At 34.0% G+C, this 12083-nt stretch overlaps 1 protein-coding gene across 1 annotated transcript in view; it reads right to left on the bottom strand.

Moving 5' to 3' along the window:
* The window catches only part of LOC129216800 (angiotensin-converting enzyme-like), a 39815-nt gene that overhangs the window by 22686 nt on the left and 5046 nt on the right, over positions 1 to 12083 (bottom strand). Inside the window, exon 2 of the mRNA XM_054851015.1 lies at positions 4731 to 5030. Coding sequence (XP_054706990.1) covers positions 4731 to 5030 — 300 coding nt within the window. The remainder of the gene's footprint in view (positions 1 to 4730; positions 5031 to 12083) is intronic.

The raw sequence follows: 12083 nt of genomic DNA, 5'->3' as shown, positions 1-12083 counted from the left end.
TTTTGTTCCTTTATGCTCTTATGAGTTTTATTAAGCTTAGTAATATGAAAAAGAGTATTATTCTCCGAAAAATTCCAAAGTATCTAGAAGAGAGGGTAAATTTTGTACAAGTAAACTATTTTTGGCTAATTTCACGATGCTGTTTGGATATTTTCCTGAATTTTCCCCTGGTAAACCTGGTCGACAGGCCGCACTCTGATTACTTAATTTAAAAAGTATTACTTCTAACGCGTACATCAGTAAACTCAACCATTATTTTGAGTTCAAACTTACATTAGTTATACTTGGTCTTCAAAGAAGTATGGGGGGATATTTCGATAATTGGGAATCTGGCGCGGTCGTTTCATTTTTTCGCGTAAATAATTTTTTTTGGTAACCCTGCTGATTTACAGTAACCCTATGTGAATGTCTCTTTGTTTAGATTTGCGAAGAAAAATAACTCTCGTGCAGGCGCTAGAGCCAAAAATTGACGCCAATAAGGAAAAGTCGCCAGATTCCCAATTATCGAAATATCCCCAAGTATGGGGTCCACCTAGACATCATTTTGTTTTTGCTTAAAATGCCACTTACAACTTTTTCACCATGTTGAGTGACCAAGTCACTACTCTCTACTTATCGTGAGAACTACTTAAAATCCTTATATATTATTTCTGTAGCCTGTTTTTGGTTTCTACGCGAGATTTTCCTCAATTCTTGATCGATTTCTTTGATTTACACCTTATTTTATAACTTATCGTGCAGGCTACTGACGAAAAATAGACCCACGGTCTAAAAATTGTTTTTTCGGGAAAAAAAACCAGTTTTAAAGAACCAGAATGAGGTTTTCGGTTAAATTTATAACTTTAACTTGCAGTGTTACCGACAGAGCTGAATAGCTTGATCGGCAGAGCGTTCGACTGGTAACCAGGAGAATGCGTGTTCGGGCCCGCGTCCGGACAATCTGCATCAAAAAATTAGAAAAATATCGCGCATTACAAGAACAATGAATAACAAATATGAGGGAATACATGAGATAGAAACGCTCCTAGCTGTTATGAAAACTTGATGCAACACAGAGCTAAATTGATACTCAATTGTAAGGGTTTTTTTTTTTTTTTTTTAAAGCTTTGGCTCCGATAAGAAAATTAAAGCATAATGTAAGCGAAAATATAAGTATCAGATTTAAGATTTCAGACTACAATGGAATTATTTTTTGTTCAGTAAAATATAATAAATCGTATGTTGAAATATAGATTCTTCTAATGAGTTATTGACTCTTTGTACAAATAAAAAAAATACTACCTCAATTAAAAGGGCAATATATATATTTTTCTTCTTTTTGCAAAAAAAAAAAAAAATAGCGTATCACATTTTTACTACATTTGAAAAGCTACGTTTTAAAAAGAACTTAGTTCAAATTATTTTGTATTTTAACCAGGGGCGGCATTTCAGCATTTCGTTTGGGGGGGTCGAGTTTCTTGAACATGAATTTCCTCAGAACGGTATAAAATACATATTGGTTACCAAGAACTGATAATTAAATGGTTTTAATGTTAAGAATAATTAGGTTTGTAAAGAACAATTAAAATTTTTTCGACCGAAGCTTTAAATTTATTTTGTTATAATTTATCTCACAAAATATCTCGGTACTAGTTTTTATTTTTTAGTAAAGTTTTAATCTGCTATTTTTGGAGTCAGGAAGAACAGAAAATTTTGTAACTATAGTTAATCAATATCCAATGACTTAATTTATTGCCAGTATAGCTAAAGTGAAAGGTCTTGCTTTGCCTCATTGCGCTTCGAAGGCAATTCTCTAACCTCCTGAGACACGAAAGTCAAAATTGGTTGACGTTCAGTTCTCCTACAACTTTCTGGTTGTGTGCGTAGTTTTTTACACCGATGAAGAGGCTCCATTATTGTAGCCTTGAAATAGCTATATGCTGTATTTTCGTGTAAATTTGTGCTTTATTTACGTCGGTTTTTCAATTTAATCACGAGAGTCATCTTTCAAATGACTGACCTGATTGAAAGTCAAAAAACAATGGAAGCAAGAAAGTTATGTCAAAAAAAGCACATTTCCTTTAGATTCCTCTCTTTAAAATAACCAAGAAAGCTTTTTAAATAGGCTAGTATTTATTTTGTGTCATTAAAAAGTATAGTCACAATTCACAAAACAATTCCTCTTTCCTCATGCTATTACTTATAAGTGTAATATTTTCTTTTTCGCTTTCTATAACAGACCTACATAATATTGAAGTTAAGACCAATACTAAATATATCTCATTAAATCCTGTCTCACTTTCTTGAGAAACTGAATTGATCAGTTTATTCAAAATATTGATTTAATATTTTGACTAAAACTATCTGGGTTTTGTCACCTCTTCCACATTGGCATACATTAAAAACTGTTACGAAAAGTTCTGTCACAAAGTTCCACACGTGGTTCAAGTATGCATTAATGCGAAAATTACTAAGAGTTTTAATTGTCAATCCAAGAATTAAGATTAGCGAATTAAAATTTTTATGATAGAGTGTAGCATTTATCAAAAAAAAAAAACGCTCCGCAGTATAAATAAAGTAAACAAAAAATTCAGACAAAGGCATACATATTAAAATGACATCAAATTTTTTATCAATGAAAAGGTCGCTTTCCAGTAATTCTTACATGGGGCTTTTATAACTCTTGAAGACCATATTTTGTCACTCAGAGATTGTCAAGTAAAGAGCCTCAAGATACATTTGTTGATGTGAAAGTATTTTTTGATGTGAGATGTTTTTCAAAAATAGCATATCTTTACAAAAAGTTTCCATGAAAGCATATGATACACCGAGTCGCTAAAATGTGTTTCTAGTACACTCAATGAACACTTACTAGCTGAACATAAAGTTATGATATGAACATAAAAATTTATGTAAAATGACATGGAATTTACGCGTAAAAATTGCACTGTCTCTACACTGTACGGGTATCTCATACAAGATGCACCATCATAACATAGATTACTCAATTTTGAAATATTTAACTCATATGAGGAGATTACTTCTTTAGTTAAGGCAAACACTTATCCTCATCAGTTTTTTCTGTTCTGAAAATTCAGGCAAATGATTTTCTAAGTTATCTAAATTGAATTTTACCATTTTATATTATTCTTAGTGAAAAATTTGGGGGTGCAACCGCCCCCTCTCGCACCCCCTATTTGCCGCCCCTGATTTTAACAGTGCTGTTAAATGATGAACACGTGCTGCCATCTAAGCCATAACGGTTCAAACAGCCTTCGATAACAGATTGTAAAAATTTTCAGAAATAAAAACACTTCTAGGCAAGAAAAAAAATTTTAAATTAACCTGTGGGGTTTTTTTTTCCGGTAGAGCGTTCGGCTATAAACCGTCTGAACTTTGGGCCAGTTCGGGCTGTCCGACATAATAGCAAATTTACATTAATATTACGCATTATATGTACTCATAACATACAACAGATAACACACGTAATAAAATAAATGCAGTGGGAATGCTATTTGGTGTTTCGACTCCTTTATGCAGGCTACAGTTATCATTCAGATAAGTTGACTGCTAATCGAAGGGTGTCCTTTCCTTTTTTGAATCCGTCCAGACCACTGAGCATAATGTAAGCATAAAAAAGAGTAGATATACCTCAAGGGAATCCTTTTTGTGCAGAAAAACATTTTCATTGTATGCTGAAATGTAGATTTTTCTAATAGCAGTGTTTGAAATTTGTACAAATGAAAAAATACTACGCCAAATTAAAACTACGAGTTTCATAATCTTTAATTATTTATTCGAATACGATAGAAAACATTAAAATTATTATCAACTTCATTAGTAAGAAATCATTTTCTACTCCTCTGCTTTCGGCTGAAAAAAAAAGCATTTTGTCTACGTTCGAAAAATTACACTTAAAAAACGGACTCAGTTCAACTGGTTTTGGTTTTGAATTTTAAGTGTTCGATTAAAAGAAAAACAAGTGCAGGCATTTAAGCCGTATAGGTTAAAGAAGCCTGCTATGGGAAATAGTTGAATGTTCAAAAATAAAAACACTTATTTTTTCAATCGAATTTATTACTTCTCTAGAATGTTTGTTTCAATCGCTACGTGAGATCTTCCTCATTCTTTAATAAAATTCCATGTTTTCCGAATAATTTTAAAATCGTGTCATGCTGGCTAATGACAAAAAATAGACGCATGATCTTATATTTTTTTCGGCAAAAAGCTTTTTTTACTGTGTTTTATTACGCATTCCTTCAATGAATAGCATTCGAAAAGGAAGGCGCAGTTGCTAGATTTGTTGGAGCGTCGTACTGTTAATCAGAATGGCACCAGTTCGAATCCGTGCCATTAAATATCTCTTTAATGTTTCTTTTTTTTTTTCCGTCGGATGCTTACATGGGCAGGACTATATTTGCCACAACCTGTTTTTTTACATGCAAAATTACTGATTTTTCACGTGTCACTCAGCCACACTTTTAATGATATTTATATTTGCATTGAAAATACGTACAACCAAAAGGGGAGCGATGATCATATTATCACAAGGTTGTATTTAACGAGGTTTTGTTACTGATGTCTTCAAATTACATGCCTTCTCTTGTGCGCTTACTTTTTTCGGTTTTTCTTCATAATATTCTTTCTTTGAAATTTTTAAAGAGCGAAATGCCTTATGAAACGATTCGAAGTACAGTGCGGAGTTCCACACGGGTAGACTAGTTAGTCTTACTAGAGCTTAATTATCTTACTAGAGCTTGCCTGTTTTCCTCCGTCAGATCCGTCTGATATTTAAAATCCTGCGATTGAGCATAGTGTAGCCAACGTCGATATCTGCAGTTATGCAGCCTCAGGTACCTCTTGGCGTCGCTCAAGCTATTTGGGTCGTAGTTAGGGTTTTTCTCCGGACACTTCCGCTCGATTATGGTCTTCATGTCTTCTCTTTCGCCATTCGCTGAACAAAAACTCAACCCCAGAACCACCAGCCACGCTGCAATCACTATATTTGATGGGATGTTCTTCATTACCTGAGGTTTTCCAATGTTCACGCACTGCAAAAGAAAAAAAAAAGATTCAGAATTAATGTTCTTTCTTTCCAAAGAGGCTGTTCAACTTCCTCAAGCTCAAGACTAACTTTGAACGTTTGAAACGTTCTGGATTAATCGTAACGAATTCTCATCCAATATCTCTTGATGTTTGTTTTTTGGAGCAAGCTCTGTCGATTCATATTTGTTGTTATTTGACGTGCAGTAAGTCGTGAAGTTTTTAAATCAATCATTTTCCTTTTCTCAAATGCTCTAAGTTTAGTATCTAGCGGCATGACTAAAAATTGAATGTGACGCTCCCAATCGCTTTCTAAGCAATTATGTTGTTATGTAATGCAGTGTGCAGAGCAAAAAAGCAAGTAAATTTTGCTTTTTTGAACACACAAATCTTATTGTCCTTATAACTTTGTCCATTTTTACAGGGATGTTTAAATTCAAACTTCATTCAATAGAAACAAAATTCCTACGTATTTTCAATAAAAGTAGTTAAAATGTTCCTTTTACCATTACTTTCCAGTCATTTAATTTGCATAACTCTCCAACCAAATGCAGTCAAGATTTTGGGTAATTTTCTTTTGTCCTTGTAATTTTGGCAACCACTGTAGTATCGTTTCTAGCCAATACTTCCTCATTTATAGTTCAGTAGCAGCAATGTCGAACTGACACTCAAAAGTATGCCCTGCTGATTATGTCAGATTAGTAGGATAATTTTTTGTACATTCTATGCAGGAGTTATACGTTTAATAATAAAAATTAAAAAAAAACATATATTTGGCGTATTCATACTTCTGCTCTTGTTGTCATTATTAAAACTTTTATTTAAGTAACCTATCTTTCTTTACTGTAAAAAATTTTATCCGGATAAACCGGAGATCCGGATAAAAGGGAAACAAACAAACGAGGTTCTACTGTAATTTCCTATTTTTTTTTATTTTTTTTTCAGAAAATGCTCTATTAATTTCCTTATGGACAAACTATGAGTAAAATGTCAATGAAATACCCTTTTTTCAGTACTGTCATGTATCAACAAGAAAATAACCAATACTGAATCGATACATTACATTTGCCTTTTTTTGTAAGTGTTGTTTAGTGTTTCCTCCAGGTGTCGCAGGTATTGAGGAGGTTATGGTTCATCGCCTTTTGCACTCCTATAGTCCAGGATCTGAAGGGGGTTGAGCATGCATGGAAAGGCTGACGCAATATTATTTCTGATTATTGTTACAGGCACGATGGTGATTATGAAACCACATGTCGTCGCCCCCCTGGGTGGTCGACAACCCCGGGAGAGGGGGGAAAGCAGTTGGGGAGCCGTTTTCTAAAACACTCATAACTCGCGAACTATTTGAGATAAAACACTGAAAAATGTGGCAATCGACGCAACAAAACAAGGGCTTCATAAAAGCTAAATATGATTATGGACCTATCTTTGTTGGTTTCTGAGTAAAATTCCATTTTTCGCAAACAAGCAAAATTTTCGAATAAAATGCGCAAAACAAACTTTTTTTTGACCAAAATAAATTCCAAATCAAAATTGTTTGATTTTTTTTCAAATAAAGTCCAAAATATCATTATTCAGTTTGTTAAAATCATTTAAGTACTGTTAACGCGTTGAAAAACAAAATGACAGTAGCAAGCTCGTACACGATTTGCATTATAGTTCAGGATCTGAAGGGGTATTTTGAGCATGCATGGAAGACCTGACGCAAAATTATTTCTGATTAATGTCACAGGCACTATATTGATTATGAAACCACATGTCTTCGCCCCCCTGGATGGTCGACAACCCCAGGGGAGGGGGAAAGCAGTAGGGGGGGAGCCGTTTGCTAAAACACTCATAATTCGCGAACTATTTGAAATAAAACACGGGAAAAAGTGGCAAAAGATGCAACAGAACAAGGGCTTGAAAAACCTAAACATGTTTATCGTCCTATCTTTGTTGGTTTTTAATTAAAATTCCTTTTTTAGCAGCCATGCAAAAATTTTGAATAGAATACGAAAAAGCTTTTTTTTTTTTGAAAGATAAGTTCTTTTTTAAAATTATTTAACCGTTTAGGGAATCAATAAAACCTGAAACTTCATTATTCAGTTTGTTTAAAACTACTTAATTATTACCAACGTGAGCGTTAAAAAGCGGAATAGAAAATGCAAGCACTTGCCTAAGATAGCGCATTGAATAAAACGGTAGTATGCTAAGGAGAAAAAAAAAGCCTTATTATCCTTATGACGAACTATTCATTCTTCAGTTTACAAACTTATTCTAATTGCAAAGTATTCAAAATTTTGTTATATACTGTTTTAAATTTGAGAGGAACTAGGGAACCAGACCCAGAGTAGTTTTAATTCAAATATAATTTTAATTTATATCTATTAATTTATGTTTTCAATTTACACAAAAGAATATTGCGGGTATTGTTTTGCGGATATTGCTTTTTATAATTTACTCAACAAAGGACAATGATACAAGAAATAATATGTACTAAATAAATATAAAAAATGAGAAGCTTGAGTTTTTATGAAAAAGAATATAAATATAAAATTATACACTAGAGTTCTAAAAAAACTAATTAAATAAAATTAGTAAAATAATGCGTATTAAAAAATAATTGTAGAACATCAATATGCATACATAAAGCATTAATATATCAGAAATTCTGAAAGCTGGATCATACTCTTTTTTGTTGACTTATAATTGTTCTATTGAATCGTTCTCTTTGTATTTTGTAGTTTATGGGTTTTTGCTTTAGTCTTAAAAGCACAGTATTTACAGCAAGATGAATTATTAATAAAAAAATTACCAGATTATTTACAGTTCTTGCCTGCGCAGGGTGGAATTAAACTCTCAGGTAACATTGACTGCATCCTAAGGTGCGGGGCTTTATTGTTTTATTTTCATTCAAGTGAAACCCAAACTTGGTTACATCTAACGGCACTGCTAAGGTACAGGGGAATTGATTCAATAGTAGAGTTGAGCAATACTTCTTAGCACATGTTGGAAAGAATTCCAGAAGCATGGTAAAGAGCTGATATTATATTTATTTCTGATGGAAATGACAAGAAATTATTGTGTGTGTGTGTAATGTACTTTTCGGAACTTCTGGTTTTCAAGTTATGAAAACGACAGTGAGATGTACCGATCGTGTTTAAGGTCCACTCTTGTAGTTTGACTATTGGAGAGAAAATTTTATTATTTTTTATTTGGAGACCTGCAAAATCTTTGCTACATTTGAAAGTAGTGTTTGGGACATTATGGACCAGAGTCATTCCATCGATAACTTGAACTTCGTTCTTAAAATAGGGTGCTTCTTCCAGAGTTTTGCTGCAAGAAGTATCATTTTCAATTACTTTCACGAAATCGGACCTAGCGCTTTGCTTCGTGAACCATTCTGATGAACCTAACCTACCATTGGACTTATTGTATGGGAGTGATTTTTAGATGTACTAACATCACTTTTGAGCTAACGTTTCCCAGGTTAAATGTTTTTCTTTAGTTTTCTTTTGCTGTTTTGCAGTCGCTATTGAAGACATTGCCATTGCATGACTTCTCTGGATAAGAGACTATTCACATTTTCTTTAACGTTCCACTGAAATTTTGATGCTGCTTATGTGGCAATAGCCTCGCTCACTATGTTTCATAACTCAGGTGTAAAACCTGCAAAAGGGTTATCCTGATCATTTATCCTTTCCGTAATTACTTCGTACTTGCAAACTTGAATGTTTTAATTTTTAAAAAAGTGCCATTGTGACCCATACTAAGTAGCTAAAATGCGTTAAAGGTTAAGTAATTACTTAACTGGGACATTGTTTTGATAATATTACGAAATAAAACCGCCAAAACAGGAGAGCCACAAAATTTACTTTGGTTTACGTCGAGTCTTCAAGGTACATTCCGCAAACTTGTTTTTTTTTTTTTTTTTCCTTTTGTGAATTACCTCAAATGCTTTTTGAGCTTGCTTTTATTTCACTTTTCAACGCTTTGATAATATTCAAGTAATTTTAAACTAACTGGATAGTGATATTTCAGATTTTATTGGTTCCTTAAAGAGTTAAATAATTTTGATAGTTTGAAAAAAAAAACAATGCGTATTTTATTCAAATTTTTTGCTTGTTTGCGAAAAATAGAATTTTACTCAGAAACCAACAAAGATAGGTCCATAATCATATTTATCTTTTATGAAGCCCTTGTTTTGTTGCGTCGATTGCCACATTTTTCGATGTTTTATTTCAAATAGTTCGCGAGTTATGGGTGTTTTAGCAAACGGCTCCCCCACCCACTGCTTTCCCCCTCCCCCGGGGTTGTCGACCATCCAGGGGGGCGAAGACATGTGGTTTTATAATCACTATAGTGCCTGTGACATTAATCAGAAATAATTTTGCGTCAGGTCTTCCATGCATACTCAAAATACCCCTTCAGATCCTGAACTATAATGCAAATCGTGTTCGAGCTTGCTACTGTCATTTTGTTTTTCAATCCATTAGCAGTACTTAAATGATTTTAACAAACTGAATAATGATATTTTGGACTTTATTTGAAAAAAAATCAAACAATTTTGATTTGGAATTTATTTTGGTCAAAAAAGTTTGTTTTGCGCATTTTATTCAAAAATTTTGCTTGTTTGCGAAAAATGGAATTTTTCTCAGAAACCAACAAAGATAGGTACATAATCATATTTAGCTTTTATGAAGCCCTTGTTTTGTTTCGTCGTTTCCCTTTTTTTTCAATGCTTTATCTCAAATAGTTCGCGAGTTATGAGTGTTTTAGAAAACGGCTCCCCCACTGCTTTCCCCCCTCCCCCGGGGTTGTCGACCAGCCAGGGGGGCGACGACATGTGGTTTCATAATCACCATCGTGCCTGTGACAATAATCAGAAATAATATTGCGTCAGCCTTTCCATGCATGCTCAACCCCCTTCAGATCCCGGTCTACTAGTACGAGCCCCCGATTGGGTATCCGGTATTTCATGTGCCACCATTTAGCCACGGTAGTCAATGGCACTAGATATTTTTGGTGCCACGCTCTTACGATGCGAAATCACGCTAGGTATTTATTTTGACCTAGTGTGTCTTCTTTACTAATAATAAAGCTGATAGTCTCTCTGTCTGGATCTCTCTGACGCGCATAGCACCTAGACCGTTCTGCCGATTTCAATGAAATTTGAGACAAAGTTAGTTTATAGCTTGGGAGTGGGCACCTCGAAGCGTTTTTTCGAAAATTCGATTTTGTTCTTTTTCTATTCCAATTTCAAGAACATTTTTCCAATTTCAAGAGCAAAATTATCATAAGATGGACGAGTAAATTACCAAGTTATCACAACGTGGGACCATAACATGGGCAAGCCAGGTGGCGAGAAATTCACCATACATTATTTGTAAATATACAGGCGAACCAAAAGACCTTTTAATTTTCTACTACGAGCAAAGCCGTGCGTATACCACTAGTCTCTAAATAAACATAAATTAATTTCTTGTCCTGTTTATAAAGAGGAGCTGGCTATGATAATCTTTTGGCAGTCATTAAGAATTTTTCTCTGTAATTCTTGCAGAACATTAACGCATCCTTGTTCACTTGAGTCACTTCTATTATAGAATCTTCCTTCACTAACAAATCAGAAGGATCATTTCTATTGTCTAGGAATGACTCAAAATTTTAATGTAAACGTTTTTGGTTGTTCGTCACCGACGTCGGTATCCTCGTTGGTTTTGGCCTCCTTTGTCACTCCTAAAAAGCTCTTCTTCCAGTGAGTTCTGAATTGTGTGAGTTTAATAACTTTACTTCTGAAAAAAGCTCTGGAACCAATTGCTTAAAATGTCTCCAGTGGCCAAAGCTCGATTATTAGCACGCCAAAATGCAGTTGATTACGCGTAATCTGCAATCTTTAGGAGTATGGATTTTGAAAGAGGAGAAAATTTTATCTGTTTGCCTTGCCGCATCCGCGTAAAACCGAAACTCATCCGCGTAAAATAAAATAAAGGAATCAAATCTTAAACCGCGTATAAGCGAAACCGAGTAAAATAAACCCGCGTAAAACGAGGGTCTACTGTATTATGGAGGGGGGGGGGGGGGGCGTACGAAACTGAAACGAACTGCAAGTTCACTGGGGTGTGCCTGTTTTCTTGTGGATATATTCACGAATTAGCATTATCTTTAGCTGTTGTATTTGCCATGTACAAAGCATTCATCATTTGAATTAAAATTTGTAGTGCAGTGATACCTGTGTATGACAATATTATCTATAACAATAAACCTGTCTATAACGACGTTCTCTTTTGGTTTGGACAAAATTATCATTCACCTAATATGTTTTCAACCTGTCTATAGCAATAATCACATTTCAGGTGCATCTGTCTATAACAATAATATGCACCTGTTTTTAAAACTAATTATCTAATTATCACTGCTTTTTCTATATTAATGTAATAATATCATCTAATGGGGTTGTTTCCTTCAGTCAAAAGTAGTATTTTTTTGTCACTGAACTTGATAGAATAAGCGAAAAAAAAAACATGGACCCAGAAAATACTTTCATTTTCCCAACAGTTATTTTTTAATAATTTTTTTAAAATGTCCGATTTTTGAAACAAGGCGTGATCTTGATGACATCACAAATGATGCACTTTGCCGTCATCTTTCTACCGCGATTCCACGTTATGATAATCGAGCGAAGCGTAGAGCGAATTACAATTGCGCTCTACGCTTGCTATCAACCCTATCGTAGCCAATACACGTGAGTAAAGATGCGAACTAAATATTTTGCTCTGTGAATCGCAACGGTGAATGGCATTTCATCATTTGTGACGTCATCGGACAGAAGCATAAACATTGAAAGCGCGTCGATTTAAGTAATTTTTTAAAAATATTAAACCTATACAAATTATTTTAAAAATGGTCAAATCCTATGTCTTTAAGCATGCTCTTTCAGATAAAAATACTTTTAAAATTTTAGAAACTACCCCATTGATAAAGGACCAAAGCAAGTAAATACAGATGAAAATTTGAGAATTTTTTTCTAAACCATAGGTACACTCTCTTTTTGAAAAAGAAAAAATAGAAGTAGGAAAAAG

Source organism: Uloborus diversus, chromosome 2 (assembly GCF_026930045.1).
Source record: "Uloborus diversus isolate 005 chromosome 2, Udiv.v.3.1, whole genome shotgun sequence".
Classification (NCBI taxonomy): domain Eukaryota; kingdom Metazoa; phylum Arthropoda; class Arachnida; order Araneae; family Uloboridae; genus Uloborus; species Uloborus diversus.
This window is presented reverse-complemented; position numbering and strand designations above follow the sequence as displayed.